Raw genomic sequence first — 20,737 nt, forward strand, 5'->3', positions numbered from 1 at the left:
AAACATTGTGTCTCACATGAATCTGAGAAAAAGTATGAAATTATTCAGAGTGCCTTTTTCCTTCTTTAAGCTTATTTATTTTCATTGGTTCCTTGAAATCCTCACAAATGTGGGTGGTTTATAAGGAGTGCCTCAAACTTTTCCCTTCCTGAAGTGTTACTCTATAAGCTGCACTTTGGGGTAAAAGTGAATAAAAGATGGTTGTGTTAAACAAAGAATGACTTTCATAGACACAAAATGAAAAGGCTACAAGCATATAATGATTACAGGAGATTCCAGTTACATGTACAATAACAACTAACACATTAAAATGTTGAGTTTGGCAGGGGAGTTTGCAGAAAAATGCCTGTGGTCTGGCCAATCATTACATGATAGAAGAAAGTGTATAAGAGGAGAATTAGGTATAATGCTGAAATTCCTGGGGTTGTTTTCTCCGTTTCTCTGGGTAGATCACAAACAAAATTTATGGCTAATCAGGGAGGCTGCGTTTAGCTACCTGAGATTCTTAGCAGATGTGTGAAGAGTGACATCACCGCATCACTTTTGAATTCTGTGACAATTCTGTAGTCTTTTTGCTAATCTCATGATACATCTCCTCAATATGGCCCAGATATCTGGTAGTTCTACTGGATACTCTACTGTCTATTATTGCACACATGAAACAGTACATGGATAGTTAACAAAAATCCTATAGAATCGGAAACTAGAAGCGGTATTAGGAACAAATAGGAAATGCCATAAAGTTAATGGATTTTTGTGTCAACAGCTCTATCAATTATTAATTGGGTGACTCTGGGCAAATCACTTAGCTTCTCTACAGCTCTTCTTTCTCTGTAAAATGAGTATTATCATGTAGTTGATAACATTTATTGTTACTATGCAATAGGGATTGTGCTGGGCAATACAAATAAATGGTTACAGCATAATATCTAGCCTCAGGGAGCTCACAGTCTAGGGAAAGAGACACACTTATCAAGATATAATTACCACATGGTAAATGCAATAGTAGATTTCACATAGAAGCATAGAGAAAGCATTTAAGAATGGGGCAAGGTAAGTTGGAAAATGGGGCTCAGGGTTTATCTTGAGAGGATTCAAAGAGATCGCCAAATAAAACCACTTAGCACACTCCACATTTGTAATAGGCACTGTGCTAATGTTAACTTGCTTTATCTTCATTCTTAAGTGATTTTAGTTACAAACTCTTGCAAAGGAACTGAACATTTTGCACTGGGCAATATCAAAGTTGTGAAACATAAATCCCTTCAGGGAGATAAAAATCCTGCGTTCTTTGAGAAGGAGTGTTACAAAGACTACACTCAAGAAGCTGTCCTATTACTCTCTAAAGCCTGGAATGTAACAAATTTTCTCAGTTAAAGCTAGCTTGCTGTTTCAAAGACTCCACCTAGTTGACAAACCATAGGGAGTCATGAAGAGAAATACACAAAGAAACTAAGAAGGGGGAGGAAAAATGAACTCTGCCAAGATTTTTCTTAGGAACTATAGCCTTTCTCCTCATTGCTTTTATAACTGCTTTAAAAAACTGTTATACATGATTTTGGAAATACTTTTCAAGGTAAGATAAAAAGTAAAAAATCTTTGGGGTGTGAAAACGCATAGAATGAATGAATGAGTGAATGAGATGGGTTTCTAGTGTAAAGTATTTGAAATACTTGACTTAGCTGACATTCCCTTTTTTTACTTTTGTCAGCCAAACCAGTTAATTATTTGGTCTTAGAATATTAACACAATGAACTAGGAAGCCACTAGGAATACGATTGCTGTACTTACTGGAAGTGAAATGGGAGGGATGGTGGAGAGGGTGATGAAAAGGGTTGAGGTTGTCCTTAAGAATAGCACAGTGAAGGGGCGCCTGGGTGGCTCAGTCGGTTAAGCGTCCGACTTCGGCTCAGGTCATGATCTCGCGGTCCGTGAGCTCGAGCCTCGAGTTGGGCTCTGTGCTCACCACTCAGAGCCTGGAGCCTGTTTCAGATTCTGTGTCTCCCTCTCTCTGACCCTCCCCTGTTCATGCTCTGTCTCTCTCTGTCTCAAAAATAAGTAAACGTTAAAAAAAAAAAAAAAGAATGGCACAGTGAAAAATAGGCATTAATAAGGGGGAAGCAGACCTGCAGGCCTGGTAGTGTGGGGTCCAACTTCTGAGCTCCCTAGTGGCTGAACTGCAAGAGTCTCAGCTGGACCTGAGGAAGGGCAGTGGATGGGGTTTTAACAAACATATCATCTAGGGGAAATGTGAGGAAATTTGGAAAAGGCCGAGGGAAGGAAAAATCATGTCAATTATTGTTTGCCTTTTGCAAATTGCCCCCAGCCCACTTTGATATAGCAGATCACATACTTTACCTCACTTTCCTCTTCTGCTTTTGGCTGAGGCATAAACTGGGGTATGTGTAGAAGGGCCTGGGGCACTCCCCTTACTCTATTTTTTGCCTTGTGTGCTTCTTTTTTTTTTTTAATTTTTTTTTCAACGTTTTTTATTTATTTTTGGGACAGAGAGAGACAGAGCATGAACGGGGGAGGGGCAGAGAGAGAGAGGGAGACACAGAATCGGAAACAGGCTCCAGGCTCCGAGCCATCAGCCCAGAGCCTGACGCGGGGCTCGAACTCACGGACCGCGAGATCGTGACCTGGCTGAAGTCGGACGCTTAACCGACTGCGCCACCCAGGCGCCCCGCCTTGTGTGCTTCTTATTTTTTCCTATTAAATTGTAAACTCCTTGAAGGCAAATGCATCTTACTATTCTATGTGTCCTCAACAATAGTGACTAGCACTACTATTATGTAAATGGTGGACATTAAGTGTTTTTGCAGTTGAGCTAAGAATCCACACGGCTCTCTGCATATAATGGCCTCTGATTCAAAACATACTGCATCCACACGCCCTCCATTCAGGGTGCCATCTCCCATCTGGCACTATAATCGACTCCAGCGGTAGCATCCTTTTCAGGCATACTTGGTCTACAAATGAGAGCAACCACAGAGCTTTCCAAGGATGTGGGTGCTCCCCTCACTAATGTATTTCTCAATGCTTTAGTGAAGTGAGTGTTTTCTGGGCCTTCTCATGGAATCTTGGAGAGGGTGGGTGGTGTGTAGGTAACACACGAAACAGTTTAACATTCCTATCTCCCTAGGCCCTTGGATTCCTTTATCTATATCATGCCAGGAAAGCTCTGATATCTCAGTTGTTTTAAATGTAGGTCATAGTTGAGTCTAGGTTTCAGTCAATCAATCAATAAACTGTGAGAGCCACCTTCAGTTTTATGAACTAGCCCATTTACTCTGGAATCTCTAGTAAGTACACTCATATTGAATAATTTGTCTCAGTCTAGTGTTATATTTCACCCTCCTTGGTCTAACACTCTTAGAATATACTGCCATGCATGTTCCCAACTTCTGTTGATAATAGGTTAGCAAAGGCTTGCTATTATTTTAGTGGGTAAGCCATTTCTTCCTGGGTCATAATGTGTACCTGTCCCCATGAAAAATGCTGAGATTTGACCCTCATTGTAGGTATAGTGGTGATAGGGGATGGTTATGGTGCATCTTGAGGAGAATAAATATTCCTCTTAAAGGAATCTGCCCTAGATGAGGTTATCACAGATTTTTTAAGCAAAGGAAGACTAGTCTCTAGAGGGCAACTACTTTACTAACCAAGGAGCCTTAGAGTGACTTGTAGTTTCAAGAATGTCAGTTTCATCTGGGTCCAAGCAGATGTCCCCATTCTAATTTTCAGGATCCCATTCTTTCCCATTTAATACCCTTTCAAGTGAAAAATTTGATTGGGCTGTGAATTCAATTATTGCTATAAATTAGCAACTCTTTTGTGCTTAATTTACATCAATATCATCCCTGTGTCTGCAAGATCTAAAAGATTCTTCTATAGCTGTCATGGAAGCATTCTGGTCTTAGACTGACTTGAGCTGAGTTGAAAGACATGAGCTTGTCATTTTCTTTCTGTAAGTGCTATAGTGGACTCAGAAGAATCTGTCCCATACCATTGTCCTGATAGGTATCTTAACCGCCATAAGGGTCAAGTGCAGCAACACTTGGGCAATCCCTTGCTTCAGTTGGTATGTCATCACAACCGACCACACATGATAGTTTATTGTAATGCCCTTATCTCATTTCCTATTGGGAGGAGCTCAGCCAAAGGGCATGACCAAAGCAATTCTTAAATTCTTTGTATGTTTATCTCCTGGGACCACTATTGATGCCAATTCTGTATATCAGGGTGCAATCAAGAGAGAAGTCAAACAATGTTTTGAACACGGAAGGTTAAATATAAAGAATTATTCCTTATAACAGGGAATTGGAATGATAGAAAGATGGTTAATAGGAGCAAAGAACATAGGAGAATCAGATACAGGGATCATCTAACTGCTCTTAGGCCTAAGACTGACCCTCATTAAAGAAATCCAAAGGAATCTACTCCTGAAATCATTATTGCAGTATATGCTAACTAATTTGGATGTAAATTATAAAAAAAAATTTAAAAAAAAAGAAATCCAGTGAATATGGTTCATTTGAGGTCAGAAGAGTTTGCTGAGGGTGCAAGGTTGCCTAAAGAGTGTGAGGGGCAACTTTTCCTCGAGGTTGTTGTACTGGTGGTGTTCCACTGTGAAACCACTTGTGAAGCTGCTCATGGGAGTTGCCTGCAAAGTTGCCCTGAGACGGCCCCTGGAGAAGTTGCTCACGGGGGTCCCACACAGCACCGGCCTCCAGGCACCACCCAAACATGGAGCTGCAGAAGCCATGTGTACTGTAAGAACCTACCTAAAGGAAGATAGGACACTACACAGGTACAGATATTTCTTCTTCCTCTGGTGTCCCTCCAGTGCCCTCTACTGACAAAGCTTAATTTCATGACAGCTAGAGGAGAAATATTTATAGGGTCTATTACCACAAAACAGCCAGTGAAGAGATTTTTGGACTTTTGAGGCAAAAACTTGGTAACTGGCTCAATAATCCATTTCCTTTGACTGAAACCTTAACTAACCTTTAACTAAAACCTTACAAAGAGGACTGGATTTTATGGGGGCCCCTACAAATGGCCCCTTTGAGGAGCTGATAAAAACCATGGACTCTCCCTCTGGATAAATGCACATGTGTACATATGTGCACAGTTCTGTAGATGATTCAGGGTATATTTCTGAACTCAGATTAAGAGGTTAGGCCACGAGTACGGCCTAAGGACTATTCTCCAGGTTCAATTTAGTGATTATTCTTAACTTTATTTGAATGTAGAATAGCAAATGTAATATCCCCAAACTCAACTATATTTGCTTTTAGTAACAAAGATAAACATTTATTTAGAGAGAGAGAGAGAGAGAGAGAGAGAGACAGAGCCTGAGTGGGGGAGGGGCAGAGAGAGAGGGAGACACAGAATCTGAATCCAAAGCAGGTTACAGGCTCTGAGCTGTCAGCGCAGAGCCGGATGCGGGGCTTGAACCCACAAACCATGAGACCTTGACCTGAGCCAAAGATAGATGCTTAGCCAACTGAGCTACGCAGGCGCCCCACAAAGATAAACATTTGTAAACATTTGAGAAATATAGCCAATAGTGTTAACCATAGGTCTAATTTTGTGGGGTAGGTAAGTGGTGAAAGATCTCTGGGGAGAGAGAGAAAGAATGTCAGAGGAAAGGCAGGTAGTTGTAAAACAATCACAAGACTGTTACTGGGATTTGGACTTGGATGGTTGTATATAGAAGGAATGGGGTGTCTATCATGACCTGCTATGCTTTGGTAAAGTACATTATGGTAGCTGGCTTCCAATATGAGATGGATGGTCCTTCCCTCCTGGTCTTCATGCTTATATGTAGTCTCCTCCCACCTTGACTCTGGTGGAGGAGGAGAAGTTGCCTAATGACAGATTATAGGAAGGCAGATTTTATTTCACTTATAATAACCATGGCTGTTTAACAATGGGTCATGCTGTCATGCTCCTTCTCCTTAGAAGGATTTAAGCCAAAGTTGGCTGATTGCCTTTCAGAGATGTGGTGATTCTGGCAGCACTTGGAACACTTATCTAGATAACCTCTAAGATGCTGTTCCTCAAAGCCTTCTCCTCCTGAATGTGTCTTGGTACGTGTGAATATCCTTAAATAAGAAAGGTCAGTGTAGTGGGAAGGGTCTGCATTATAGAAGAGTTAGAACTCTGTTTGGAGGTTACTAGCTGTGTGACTTTGGGTAAGACACTTAGGACTTCTGAGTTTCACTGTCCTTACTACCTCTCAGGGCTGTTCTGAGAACTCATTAGATGACACATCCCTCAAATCACCCATTTGGCATTTAATGCATGTGTGGTTTTCTTCCTTCCATTTTCTACGATATGATTTATAATCAAACATCTGGGACCAATTAAGATTTTGGAAGTGCAGTGTTGAAATGAGCTAATTTTCCCAGGCTTCAAGTATAGGATTTCATTGTTTTTAAACAATGAACTTGATTAAGATTTGATTAGATGCTTTGTAGCACAGAATCCTAAAAAAACTAAAAAAGACAAGTTTGGTGTAAGTAGAAATAGAAGGAATCAGAAACCAGATGGCCAACATCATCTTTGAAATTTGCAACTGCAAGATCATCACTTGACTAATGTCTTTCCTCTCAAGATTATATATATATAAAATGCCCCAAAAGCCAAAACACCACAAACTATATTATTCAACATCATAAAATATTTTACCTTCCTGTAAGGTGTTCCAAGTTTCAGTAAGAAAAACTCAGTAACAAGCACTTTATTTTGCTTAAATTTTTAGAATAAACTGGAATTTCACAAAATGAGTCAATATATGCTTTTCTAGCTATCCTCCTTCCCACTCCAAAGATGAAAAGGCCTGGAAGTAAATAAATATTCCACAGGTACTGGAAATCAACTTTTATTATTTACAAATGATTTTCTTTAGATTTGTTTTACTTTGTTAACAAAGCTATCTCATGGGCAGAAATCACCCTGAACTACCGAATTAGCTACTAGGATTATGTGTACTGGATAGTTAATATTGTTAAAGTAGATTTAGCTTTAATACCACAAATCCTTTACTATCTATTAGCATCATACCCTTATGCATTCTCATTAGAGGCTGTCTATAAGCAATCCATGGTAACTGAGAGGTGAAACTGCTCTTTCGTATTTCCATTTATTTGCAAAACGTACAGTGATCTAAATAGGCAGCTTAATGCTCATAGCAGCCTTTAAATAACTGCAATTTTCCATCTCCTCAATGCTAACGATTTTTCCTACCCCAAATTCCAAGGTCAACACTATCAATATTTTGGGGACCACCTTTTCATACATTGTTCTATACACGTATAACTTACTAAAAATGGGATCACATTCCTGTATCATTTATTATGGCCAAATTCAACAGCATCGAAAGCATTTCTAGGCACTTAATTCAGGGGGCTGTGAAATAAAAAAAACTAATTTTTGTCTTTATACCCATATATTTCAATCTCTGGAATGTTCATTACACGTTTAATTGTTTTTGTCCACACTGGCGAACCTTTGATGGATTCTGCTTTAAATAGTGGAATGCACATTCTGCCTTAATATTAATAATTATTAATGTATATCTCTTTAAAAATGTACATTTCACAGTACCAAGTGAGATGACATTACTCTAAAGGATTCTTGGAAGTCTGAGTCACAAGCCTAAGTGACAAAAGCTGCAGGGTTAGGTGGTGGTGGTTGTGGAAACTTCCTGGCTTAAACAGGAATTGGACAAAAAAGAAGTCTTAGGGCAGACAGCTTAGGACTTCTGTGGTTGCACAATGATGCTATAAAGGATCTAGCCTCTTTTAATTGTTCTGCTCTGCCATCCTGGGAATGCAGGCCTCTGTTCTGTTCATTGCTTCATGACTGAACTATGGCTGTTGCACCTCCGGCATCACATTCCTTAAGCAAGAAAAACAGGTGCAGAACAGGGTGAACTCTGGCCTGTAGAACATGCCCCTCTAAAAGTTTTCCTGAAAAGGCCAGTAGCAACTTCAGCTTTCACATATATATTTTTATGTTTATTTATTTTTGAGAGAGAGAGAGAGACAGAGCATGAGCAGGGGAGGGGCAGAGAGAAAGGGACACACAGAATCTGAAGCAGGCTCCAGGCCCTGAGGTGTCAGCACAGAACCAGACTTGGGTCTCGAACTCATGAACTGAGAGATCATGACCTGAGCTGAAGTCAGACTCTCAACAGACTGAGCCGCCTGGACGCCCCTCAGCTATTGTCTTATTGACTACAACTGTGTCAAACAGCTGCCCCTAGATGTAAAGGGGTCTGAAAAAGTATTTTTAGCTAGAATTAAGTGAAGGTTCTATTAGCATGACTAGAAAAAGACCAGGGTCTGCTGCAGAAAACCTGAATTATAGCAAGCTGTCCTCAGCACATGACAAAAAATAAAGGGAACTTCACTCTTACTTCCAAAGAGCATCCAGTGGGCATGGCTAAGATATGGTCGATGTCCTACCAAAAAGAAGGAGGTGAAAGAAGAGCGGGTATAAGGGATCCTGCTGCATTAGCTATAGAGGGGAAGAATTTCCCCATGGTCAATAACTCAATGGTAGTTAACCTTCACTAACCCTTCTGAAGCCGAGAGGAAAGAAGACTTGCTCTCTGTGTGTTTGCATTCTCATGTAAGTGGAAGCCCATGAAAATGCACATCTAACTAACTTGCTGTCCTGACTCCTAAACCCATGCAGAAAACGGAGAGGAAGTCAGCTTTGGGCAGTGGACATAACCTTTGCGTTCTACGCCTAAACGGTAAAACACCCCCCACTGTACTAAACACACAGTAGGGGCTCCGTAAACACTTGCCAACTTCTGTTAAGGCTAAGAGGAAAAAGATGGAAATTGAGATTTGAGAGACTGTCATATGCCTGAACAGTATTAGATGGTTTACATACATAGCTCATTTGCTCATCAACACGCAGTTAGATAGTTTTTACTATGTAGACAACTAAACCGAGGCTCAGAAAGGATAGCCAGGGTCACACGGAAAGTAGAGGTAGACTTCAGGTTTAACTGAAAGCCCCTGCTCCTGATGCAGTGCTTCTAGTCAATGCTCCTAATGGTCTCTCCTCCGCCATAGCTCCTGGTACCCTGCTTTTCAGACAGGAGACACCAGAAAATGTGAGCAGAAGTTTGATTCGACATCTGGAAGGGCACTAACTTTTGCAGACAACTCCTAGGATGGAAGAACGCTTCTCAAATCTTCAGGGTGTGGTCAAAACAGGATGTGCTAGCGCCAGCTCGGCTAGTGGCGAGGCGCGAGTGCGCTGCGGGACGGGACCCAGCGACTGATCAGGCCAGGTGTACTCCAACAACTAGCGGCTTCGGGGCAACCCGGAACTCGGCCCGCGGTACCCGGGGCGGCGGGGGCGCGGCGGGCGGTGGCTGCTGGACAGAGAGGGCCGCGCGCCGGGGCGGGCCGCGCGTGACGCACTTCCGTCCTGCGTCTTCCGGCTTAAAGGGGAGCTAGACCTTCCTCATAACAACAACAAAACCAGCGCGCTCGCGCCGGGCGCCGCGGTTTCTCGTCCCCGCCCTCCCGCCACCTGCAGCCGCCTTGACCGCGCCCGGCCCTGCGCCGCCGCGCAGCTGTGTCCTGCCCGAGGGGTCAGGCTGAGAGCGGGCCGCGCCCTTTGGCCAACTTCTCCAGCGGCCACCGCGCCACCTCGCGAGACCCTGGGCCGTGTCGTGGCCGCCGTCGAGCAGCAGGAAGGGAGCGGCCGCTGCGGAGGACGCCCGGCAGGACTGTGCTGCCGGCGGCCCTGCCTGGGCTCGAAGGGCGACGGTGGCGGGCCCCGCGGCCTTCTTTCAGGTACTCCTGCCCCGGCTGGTCGCACTGAGCGGCTCGGCCCTTTCTCCGGCCCGCGTGGCAGAGCCGTCGCTTAGGGGCCTTGTTGCGTTTCAGCTTGGGGGTCGCGGCGGGGGCGGGGCGGTGACTCTCTCCGTTATCATCAATTTTTCTCTCTTCCTCCCGGCCTCCCTTCGCAGTCCGGAGCCCGGCGGAGCCCGGACCTGGCGGGGAAAGCTGCACCCACGGCCGGGCCCCCCAGACCCCGCCGCCGCCACCGCCGCCACTGTCCATCATCCTTGGTACCGGCAATGGCCTTTGTATCACCCGATGCACTTGTGACTGACTTGGACACGGAGTATTAAGAACCTACTTGCCGCCCTCCCCATACCAGTCGCGCCGGCAGTTACCACCTCGGCTCATTTGGGCTTAAGTACTGCTCCTCTTGACTGTTCAACTTTGGGGGCACCATGGACCAAAGTGGGATGGAGATTCCTGTGACCCTCATCATTAAAGCACCGAATCAGAAATACAGTGATCAGACTATTAGCTGCTTCTTGAACTGGACCGTGGGGAAACTAAAAACGCATCTGTCTAACGTGTACCCTAGCAAACCAGTAAGTGTCTAAAAGCTGGGCGCAGCTGCTCTGGCCAGCAACTTTTCGTGCCATGCACTCCAGTCTCTCTGTTCATTCCCTGCCCTCTTGAATCAAGTAGGTCTCTTGCTAGACTATGAAGTATTTTGAGTTCCGAAGTGTATGTGTGTCCCTTGAGTGTTTCCCAACCATCATTAATACCTTCCTCCTGAGGTTCAGTTAATTAGTGAGAGTACTGTGTACAAAAATATCAAAGGACATAAGAATTGACAGGCATAAAAAAGGACCATTTTCATTGGACATAAGTCATCGGCCTAGTATAGGAGTGACAGATGGACCCTAAAAAGAAAAGATAAACACTGCAACCCATATAAAAGCTTTTATTGCTTTCCTTAGGCGTTTAGGCTTCTAGAAGTACAGAAATAGGGCAGTTACTGCAAAAACAGGAGGCTTAGAAAAACAAGTCAGTTGGCGTTATCTATGTTTGTCAGTACTTTTTGATACAAATATTTTTAGTAGGGGAAATGAAAACCCTGAGGTATTTAAGTACTTGGAACAAGCTAGTTGGAACTCTCATTTATTCAGATCTTTTGTTTGAAAATTAAGATTTATATAGGGGGTGATAATTTGTTTTAAAATGTTCTGCATTACAGAACATTTCCTATTGCATATGATTCATTTTACACATTTTCAAAGTGGAAAATAGCTTTTCAGAATAGTCAGAATTGAAAGTCATAGACTTCCATAGTGTTGTTCATAACATAGCATGAATACCATTCCTAAATATATATGCTGAAACTTGTGTTTATGTGAGATCTTTATATTGTATGATTAAACCAAAAGGGGCTTGGTTTGCACGGTGATAGACCAAGAGGTATCACTTTTCAAAAGGTATCTAAGAGTGTGAAACCCATTTGCCTTACCTGCACACAGGAGAAGCCAGCTTTTGGCAGGAGTTCTGCCCTCCTAGTACTAATCTCCAGTGCCCACATGGATCATTTGGCTGCTGGAGGACAGATCAGTTGCAAACTTTCCTACACCCCCCTGCCCCTAACCCACCTGCTTCTTATGCACACACTTCCAGAGCCTGTACAAAATGACATGCAGCCAATTAATTACCTGTGGCAAACCTGACTTTTCTACTCTTCCAGAAAGTCATCTCTTAAGAGAACTGTAAAAACTGGAGTTTATTTCTATGTTAATGAGAGTGGGTGGAGCTGGGGGTGAGGACCATGTGTTTGTTGTCTTAGAATGTCACTGAAAACTTCCTGTGGTTATTAGATTTGACAGGCTTACATTCTAATTTATTGATCACATGAAGACTGATTTGAAGCATCTGTTTAATGACCCAACTGTTTAATGATACCCCCTAGGTAGTCCTCAACATAGGATTGGGGACTAAAAGTTAACTTTGTAAGACGGTTACAAAGGACAGAGGACATTTTGTAACAGAGACAATATTATTATTAAAATATTATGGGGGAAGTTTGGGTTCTTATGACCACCCACAATGACTACTTAACACTGATTCTGTGTTTACCGAAACACAGAATCTCAAGCGCTATTTGGTGTTTAACAGAGATTATTTCTTATGCCTGATTTCTTTGTACATCTGATCTGCCTGGTGGTGGTGGGTGACTTGGAATCCAAGTAGGATTCCAGTGTCTTGTAGAAGCAGGTGTTCCCTGGTAAGAAGTAGAAAAGTTGATGGCTCTGATAGATGTGATGAGCCAAGGGTAGGTGGAGGGCCTTGGTCCCTGTGGGCACTGGCTTCTAGGAAAATAAATAGGAGCTACTAGAGTGAGAGGAATGGAGATTTGAATTTGTCCTTTTAGGATGTCTAAAAGGATAGGTCACATGTCTACTGCTGTTAATAGAATTCTGGCCAAACTGCAGTAGTGTGTTAAGTCTTAAGATTCTAGCTTTATGGTCAGATATTGACTTGACTTAATCACAGATAATCTCCACCTGGATATTTTAATTCAATTCTCTGTTCCTCAGTAAGCTCAGAGCAAACATACTCCTTCCCACCAAAGCATACTTTCTTGGGCTTCATTTATTTATTTAATTAGGATTTTATTGACTTGGCATTTGGATGTCTATATGCTAAGCATGAAGGTGGTGATGGTTCCTTTGCTGTTATGAAGCTCAAGTCTAGTGGGGTATACAGATATGTAAGTAAAAACCTGTAATATTATGTGACTAGTGTTACACAAGCGGGAGGTACTGAATGGTGTAGGAGCAGAGGGAGGGAGTAGTCAACTCTGAAGTGTAGGTAAGGGAATGTGTAGCTTTTTTTTTATTTTTTATTAAAAAAAAATTTTTTTTTAACATTTATTTTATTTTTGAGACAGAGAGAGAGAGAGCATGAATGGGGGAGGGTCAGAGAGAGGGAGACACAGAATCTGAAACAGGCTCCAGGCTCTGGGCTGTCAGCACAGAGCCCGATGCGGCGCTTGAACTCACGGACCGCAAGATCATGACCTGAGCCGAAGTTGACCGCTTAACCGACTGAGCCACCCAGGCACCCCGGGAATGTGTAGCTTTTTAAGAAAAGGTTCACAGGGACATTTTTTGCAAAGAGTTGATAACAGTTTAAAACAGTTTTTTTTTTTTTTTAACGTTTTTATTCATTTTTGGAGGGACAGAGAGAGACAGGGCGAGTGAGGGAGGGGCAGAGAGAGAGGGAGACACAGAATCTGAAGCAGGCTCGAAGCTGTCAGCCCAGAGCCCAATGCAGGGCTCGAACCCACAAACCACGAGATCATGACCTGAGCAGAAGGCCGCTTAACTGACTGAGCCACCCATGCACCTCAAGAGTTGATAACAGTTTTAAGCAGACAAGATGATACCTGTTTTTTTTTTTTTTAAACCCTGTTATTTCAGAGGTAACATTGCACTGATGATTCTAAATGTAATATAGGACTATGTATGAAGATTACAGATTCATAATGGGCTAAAAAGGGGAAGGTGTTTTCCAGTTAGGAAGTAAGGCAGTTGCCATGTTTATGTACAACTTTACAGTGTCATCACTAAAAACCTCAAATGTGGAATTGAAGGCTTTTGGAGTTTTGTTTCACTTTGAATGGTATTGATAATTGGTTTAGGACCTGGTTTAGGAACTGGAAAATACCATCGGTTCACGCTGATAGTGTATATAGATAATTGTGAATCATGTTCTAATGTGACATTTCTCTTTATGACTTTAGATTATCAGATCCTGAAATTGGCCTGTAGTGTGAAATTATTCTGTAATTTAGGTAACTGCCATTGGGGTGTGAAGATGCCTGTCAAGAAGGCCACTTTTACTTGAGTAGTTTCAGACTTTGATCTAGTTTAGACTTATTTTCTAGAGATGAAAATATCAAAATCGTTGGACTTAATGTTATTCAGAGAATGGACTATTCTAGAGAAAACTTAAAAAGTAAGAATCTCTAAGTCTGATTAGGCAACCTTCTCATTATCTCTTTCTTTCTCTCCTCTCACATACAAACAATAACTAAGATGGACCTGATTCACCCTGAGTTCAGTTTTAAGGCAAACCTTTCTGGGGCTTGTACGCCGTGGCTCTCCTTTTTTCAGTCTTGAGGGCAAATACCTGTTGAACGTGTAGATTTCCTTTATCTTGGTGCTTTATACTGTTAAACTAAGGCAGTCAGTTTCCTTGCTTAGGTCTTCTAGCTCTCCTGCTCAGCTGGGGAGGTTTGTTGTGCTTTTTTCAAACTGTTAACTCTGCTCTGCGATTCTGTTGGAATTAAAGAAATAGGAACAGGGGCGCCTGGGTGGCGCAGTCGGTTAAGCGTCCGACTTCAGCCAGGTCACGATCTCGCGGTCCGTGAGTTCGAGCCCCGCGTCAGGCTCTGGGCTGATGGCTCGGAGCCTGGAGCCTGTTTCCGATTCTGTGTCTCCCTCTCTCTCTGCCCCTCCCCCGTTCATGCTCTGTCTCTCTCTGTCCCAAAAATAAATTTAAAAAAAAAATGTTGAAAAAAAAAAAAAAAAAATTAAAAAAAAAAAAAAAAAAAAAAAAAAGAAATAGGAACAGAACCAGTTGTATAAGTTCTGCTCTGAGACTATGACATTCTGTAACCAAACTGCCTATAGTTCAGATGGAAGTATTACTTTCATTAGCAGTGGAAATAGCTTATGTAATATAATTTGAGGTTTATATCTGTTTCAGTTTTGTGATTCTTTATTACCTTCCTCAGACAGGTCATTTTTTTTTTTTTTTTTTTTTTTAAATTTTTTTTCAACGTTTTTTATTTATTTTTGGGACAGAGAGAGACAGAGCATGAACGGGGGAGGGGCAGAGAGAGAAGGAGACACAGAACCGGAAACAGGCTCCAGGCTCCGAGCCATCAGCCCAGAGCCTGACGCGGGGCTCGAACTCAGGGACCGCGAGATCGTGACCTGGCTGAAGTCGGAGGCTTAACCGACTGCGCCACCCAGGCGCCCCCAGACAGGTCATTTTTAATACTTACTCACTTAACCATCTCAGAACTGTTGACTTAAAGGAGCTTTAATCCATATACATACATAATTTTTGTTTTATAAGACTTGTCTTTAAAATCTTACTGCATGTGTTTAAGAGGGTTTCATGTCACCTAGCAATATAGTTCATATTTTCAAAACACTTCAAACAAAAGATAATAAATTGAATGTGAAGATTGATGAAAAGTTAAAAGTTTTGAATGAGTGCTAACTTATTTAACTCCTTTGTAGCCTTTTTCCTCATGTATTTTTGGGGAAATAACAGTACTGTGTTTTGTTTAGTCATGCATCCGTCTTTTGTTTTTAATAGTTTTTTAAAATTAATTTATTTATTTTGAGATAGAGAGCATGAGCAGGGGAGGGGCAGAGAGAGAGGGAGAGAGTCCCATATCTTCCCTAAAATTTATCAAAAATCTGTGCTGTCAGTGCAGAGTCCGATGGGGTGCTCCATGTCATGAACCGTGAGATCATGACCTGAGCTGAAACCAAGAGTCAGATGCTTAACCGACTGGGCCACCCAGATGCCCCTCATGCATAAGTCTTTTTAAAATAGAATTTTTCTAGAACTTTTAGTTTAAGTTTTTCTCCTTTATATAACAGATAGTGATTTGATGGTCTCAAATGCGTTTATTTAACCGTCATATTTGGTGCTGAAATTTTAAACTTCCATTTACTAAGTGGTTGCCATGTGTACTAGGCATTCTACTAGGCACTTTATATGTTTTATCACATTTATTCTTCATAGATGCCTTATGAGGTAAGTTTTATTATTAGCTCTATTTTATAGATAAGGAAACTGAGGCTTGGTGATTTTTTTTCCCAAGGTCATAGAATTCCTTAAGTGGTAGAACTGGAATTTGAACACAGGTTGGTCTGACTTTCAAGCCTCAGCGCTTAACTGTTATAATTTACATTGTATATGATGGTTATGTGTAATAAGATGAAGAAAGGCTTTTAAGGATCTGGCCATCTTAGTTTTTATATACTTGCAAATTGAAAAGAAGTAAGTGAACTGTAAAAGGTGTATGCGTTTAGATGGTGTGTCATTTAAAGGCTATAAATGAATGGATAATAACACAGCCTTAATTCTGTTCTGATGTATGTCATCTTAGTGTGTGATTCTGTTTATTTTGATACATTTTAGGGAAGATACGGAACTTGGCATCTTAAAAGACTTCAAAGCACATTGTTTTGCTTTATCTTTTCACATTCTTGCTTGTCTGTTTGAACCATAGCAGTCAGGTATTGTGGCATTCTGATTTGCAAGTGGCCTATAACTGGAAACAGCTAAGCAGGGAATGTCCCTTTGGAGTTCCAGAGAAAGTTACTTTTTAAGCTCCTGAATGCTGGTTTTGTATACTGTTGTTGCACAGAGATAAAGGGTGGAGGCAGTTTGGGTAAACCAAGCTTCCATTTTACAGTATTTCTGAATTCTCTGGAGCTATAAATTGGGTGAATTCAGTGGCAGTTGGGAGGAAGATATGTCGCAGTACAAATTCAGAGAATTCATTTTCCACAAATGTGAAGGTCCCACCTCTGGGAACCACCTCTTTAAAGCTATTGGACACTTGTGACTGAACTATATTATATGTAAGTACTGAAATACTAATTATGACCACTTTCAAAGGACTTGGGTTATAGTTCTTTGAACTAACATATCAGATGAAGATTTTTTACTAAGCTATTTGATTATGTTGATGTTAGATATACTAACATGATTTTTTTTAAGCCATGCATATTGAGAGACCCATTCATGTAAAAAATTTAGTCTTTTGATACCAACTAGGTGATTTTCTAGAAATATGAAACTGTTGTTGGCCTTTTAGCTCATCTGTCAGACTCTTGTGAATATTTTAGGGATTAGGGATACATAGAATTAAATTTTTTTAATGTTTATTTTTGAGAGAGAAAGAGAGACAGCATGAGTGGGGAAGGAGGAGAGAGAAAGGGGGACACAGAATCTGAAGCAGGCTCCAGGCTCTGAGCTGTCAGCACAGGAGCCGGATGTGGGGCTTGAACCCACATACTGCAAGATCACAACCTGAGCCAAAGGTGGACACTTAACTGACTGAGCCACCCAGTTGCCCCAGGGATACATAGAATTTTATCTCTTTCTGATATCTGATTGAACATTAAAAAGTCAGATACTTTAGATAGTATATGTAAGCCCTGTAGAAAACAAATATCCCCAGTTTATGATTTTTACATATTATACTAGTAGGTGAGCTTTCCTCACCTTCTTTTTTAGTAATGTCTGTTAAGTGGATGGCAGAATTTTTTGGGCTAGCTAGTTAAGCAGGTATTTATTTGGCGTGGCATAGTTCTGCCTTTGGGCTCCTCAGAGTACCATCAGGATGTTTTCAACTTGGTAATTTAGCTGTTTCTGCTCTACCATATAACACCAGGTACCATACATATATCCCTGGACTTCGTCTGCTATTGAACAGTGGAGGCAGTGAAAATAGCATATCTGATAGGGATTGCTGCCTATTATTGGATGTAGCATATGAGCAATGGGAAGAATGATGGTAGTGTTAACATAAATGGTCAAGTATATTTAGATGTATCTGTGTAGCCTGTATGTTAACAGTAGACTTTTAATTGACAATTTAATCAGTACTTTGTTTTAGATTTACCAATCTTGAGTCTTATGGGTTTTTATATTGAAAGGGTACCATGTAATATTTTTTTTAATTGAGAGAAAAATGAACTTCTATTGTGTCAAGCTACTGAGATTATGGGGTTTGTTATAGCAGCTAGCATTACTTACCCTAAATAATACAGAAATGGATTTTTAATCAAGGTAAAAGGTACTGTTATTAGCAGGTCTGGAGAACAAAAATTGTATCACTTTTATAAGTGAAATTGAATTTGAATTGAGATCTCAAAATTTCTATTTTTCCTGATACTGTAGTCTGTAATCCAAAATGGCTAGTTGAAAGCTCAGTTGATTATTGGGTTGTTACTATGTCTAACCACTGGTTTTCCAGATATCTAAATTAATTCATTAATATTCAAAGTGAAGAGGCAATTTTTTTTAGTGACATAGAAAAAATTTTCAGGGGCGCCTGGGTGGCTTGGTCGGTTAAGCGTCCGACTTTGGGACTTCGGCTCAGGTCATGATCTCACGGCCCGTGAGTTCGAGCCTGGCGTCGGGCTCTGTGCTGACCGCTCAGAGCCTGCAGCCTGTTTCAGATTCTGTGTCTCCCTCTGTCTCTGCCCCTCCCCTGTTCATGCTCTGTCTCTCTCTGTCTCAAAAATAAATAAACGTTGAAAAAAAATAAAAAATTAAAAAAAAATTTTTTTTCAGAGCATCTCACCTAAGTTAGGCACATGAAAATTCCTTTTTTTCTGTTTTCAATCCCAGTAAAATTAAAGAATTCCTTGCTCTTTTTAAAATTTCTGATTTTTTGAAGGCATTTGAATAATTTCAAGCAACAATTTTTTAATTGAGATATAATTCACATAGTATAAAAATTGCTCTGTAACATGTACAACTCAGTGATTTTTAGTAATTCACAAAGTTGTGCAGTTGTTACCACTATCTAATTCCAGAACATTTTCGTTACCTCAAAAAAGGAAACTTACACCCCCTAGTAGCCACTCTCCCTTCTCTGTTCCCTCATTCCTTGTAACTACTGATCTACTTTCTGTCTCTGTAAGATTTGCCTATTCTGGATATTTCATATAAATGGAATCATAGTAATATGTGGCCTTTTTTTGTCTGGCTCCTTTCACTTAGCCTAATGTTTACAAGGTTCACTCACATTATATAGCATGTATCAATTCTTCATTACTTTTAGTGGCCAACTAATATTTATTATATGTATATTTCATGTTTTGTTTATTCATTTATCAATTGATGGGCATTTGAGTTGTTTCCAGTTTTTGGCTATTATGACTGATGCTGTTATGGATATTCTTAGGCATGTGGACATGTTTTCAGTTCTCTTTGGTATATACCTCGGAATGGAACGGGGTATATCCTGAATCATCAGGCAACTCTTTGTTTAACTCTGAGGAAGTGCCAAACTTTTTCACAGAGGCTGTGCATTTTACATTCCTATCAGCAGTGTGTGAGAGTTCTCCAAAGTTTCTCTACATCCTCATCCATGCTTGTTTTTGCTTCAGTGTACTTTCTGGGAGGGTACTGTGTAATTTTGTTATTTTATGTATTCTGCCTTTTTGAAAATTGATATTCCCTTGCTGTGAAAAGATAAAAGTTTATTTGAAGTTGACCAAATTAATATTTATTTTGTTGATTGTGGTAACATTGTGGTTATTTGAAAAAAAACAAAAACAAAAACAAAAATCTGTTCCAGAAACATACTGTTTTTACGGGTGGAAAGAAATGATGTGTGATATTTGCTTTGAAACTCTTTTCCCTCAAAAAGGCAGAGGGGGATAGATGAAACAAGAATAGCAAAGTATTGATAATTATTGGAGTTGAATATTTGGGAAGTTTTGATGATGATAACTGGGGGTTCATTTTGTTCTCTCTACCTTGTGTGTGTTTGAGAATTTTCATAGTGAAGTAAAAAATTCATAAGACTGATGTCCTTTGTGCAGAATGATGATATGACATAGAAGTATCCATTAAATGTTTGGACTGGTGGAAAAATGATAGCTTATGATGGCTGTAGTCTTTGTCAAAGAAACTTTAGCTTCCAGCTGAATTAATAAATGCATTATGGAAACTTGTATTATAGAATTCATTTAGTTCAAGGGTTAAATCAATTATAATCTACTTAGCTTTTAACTTATGTTATTTATATAATTTACTATTTATTCCTCACTCAGTATTTAAATGTATTGATTGAAGTTTCAAGATTTGTGATATGTATTTTTTTTTTAAACCTTCTGTATTCTGTTTGGTTGTTGATATACAGGAATTTGAACTTGTGCCTTTTAGGAATGGCACACTCAAAAATACAGGAGAAGCTAGATTATGTCTAACAGCTAAATATCTTGGAAAGACAGTTATACCTTTCCCTTCATCTTTGGTACCTAAGAACCCCTGAACCACAGATCTTACTTACTCAGTATGACAGGTTCTATTATGGTTATTTTTACTATAAGACCCTTTTTTAGTAGCCATGTTGAATACATATGTTTTGTTTGAAAATTGTTATAGTTGTTTGGATTCGGCATATTTAGCAATTGTTGATATGGCTAATATTTAATTGTTTTAATAGAATTTATGGAACCTCTGCCTGTTTTCTGGGGAGGTCTTATGGGGACTGTACATAAATGCTTTGATTTTAAATACTTTAATGCTAGCATTGCGAGCACTTAGCAGACTTATCATACGTACAAAATAAGGCAGAGACAACCAGAACTTATTTCCTATTCTTGGTTGCATATGGAGATGGCAGCTGAATCTCTATGCACTTGAGTTAGTTTTTCTTTAGTCTTGTGTTTTTGAAAAATATATAGAGGTATTTGTGAGAGTGGCAGGAATAATAAAAACTAGAATAGTTATCATGTAAAACTGTAAATCCAAATGGCTCTTGAATTAAAACCAATAAATTGTTCTGTATGATGGTAGTAAATAAGAAAATAAATCTTATGTATCCTTTTAGATTAAAAATACTGACAAAACAATACAGACTAATTGTGGTGACCTTGAAGGTATATCCCATTGTTAGCTATTACTGCTAGAAGGCCAACGACCTTCTTATTTACAGTCTTGAAGGCCTTTAATGATAGTCACACATGCATTGCATTATGGCTGAAAGGCAAACTTCCAATTTACCTTTTTTTCCTTATCTTTTAAAACATTGTTAATTACCTGTATTTTATTGTACCTACAATAGGTAGACTACCATTTGCTGAGCTCTTAAT

The 20,737-nt window shown here is 40.3% G+C and overlaps 1 protein-coding gene and 1 long non-coding RNA gene across 5 annotated transcripts in view; both read left to right on the top strand.

Annotated features, from left to right (window-relative positions):
* The first annotated feature begins 9,228 nt into the window (after positions 1–9,228).
* The window catches only part of HERPUD2 (HERPUD family member 2), a 36,390-nt gene continuing 24,881 nt past the window's right edge, over positions 9,229–20,737 (top strand). Inside the window, exons 1-2 of one of the 4 annotated variants that reach the window (XM_058724607.1) lie at positions 9,229–9,833; positions 10,010–10,426. In XM_058724607.1, the coding sequence (XP_058580590.1) occupies positions 10,280–10,426 (147 nt within the window). In that variant the 5' untranslated portion in view covers positions 9,229–9,833; positions 10,010–10,279. Of the gene's footprint in view, positions 9,834–9,871; positions 10,427–20,737 lie in introns of those variants that run through there. The other 3 variants (XM_058724605.1, XM_058724608.1, XM_058724606.1) reach the window with 3 other exon arrangements.
* On the top strand, positions 14,438–20,497 carry LOC131509144 (uncharacterized). The gene is made up of 2 exons (XR_009260315.1): positions 14,438–14,614; positions 14,866–20,497. It is a non-coding gene; the product is annotated as an uncharacterized LOC131509144 (long non-coding RNA).

This window comes from Neofelis nebulosa, chromosome 4, assembly GCF_028018385.1.
Source record: "Neofelis nebulosa isolate mNeoNeb1 chromosome 4, mNeoNeb1.pri, whole genome shotgun sequence".
Taxonomy (NCBI): Eukaryota; Metazoa; Chordata; class Mammalia; order Carnivora; family Felidae; genus Neofelis; species Neofelis nebulosa.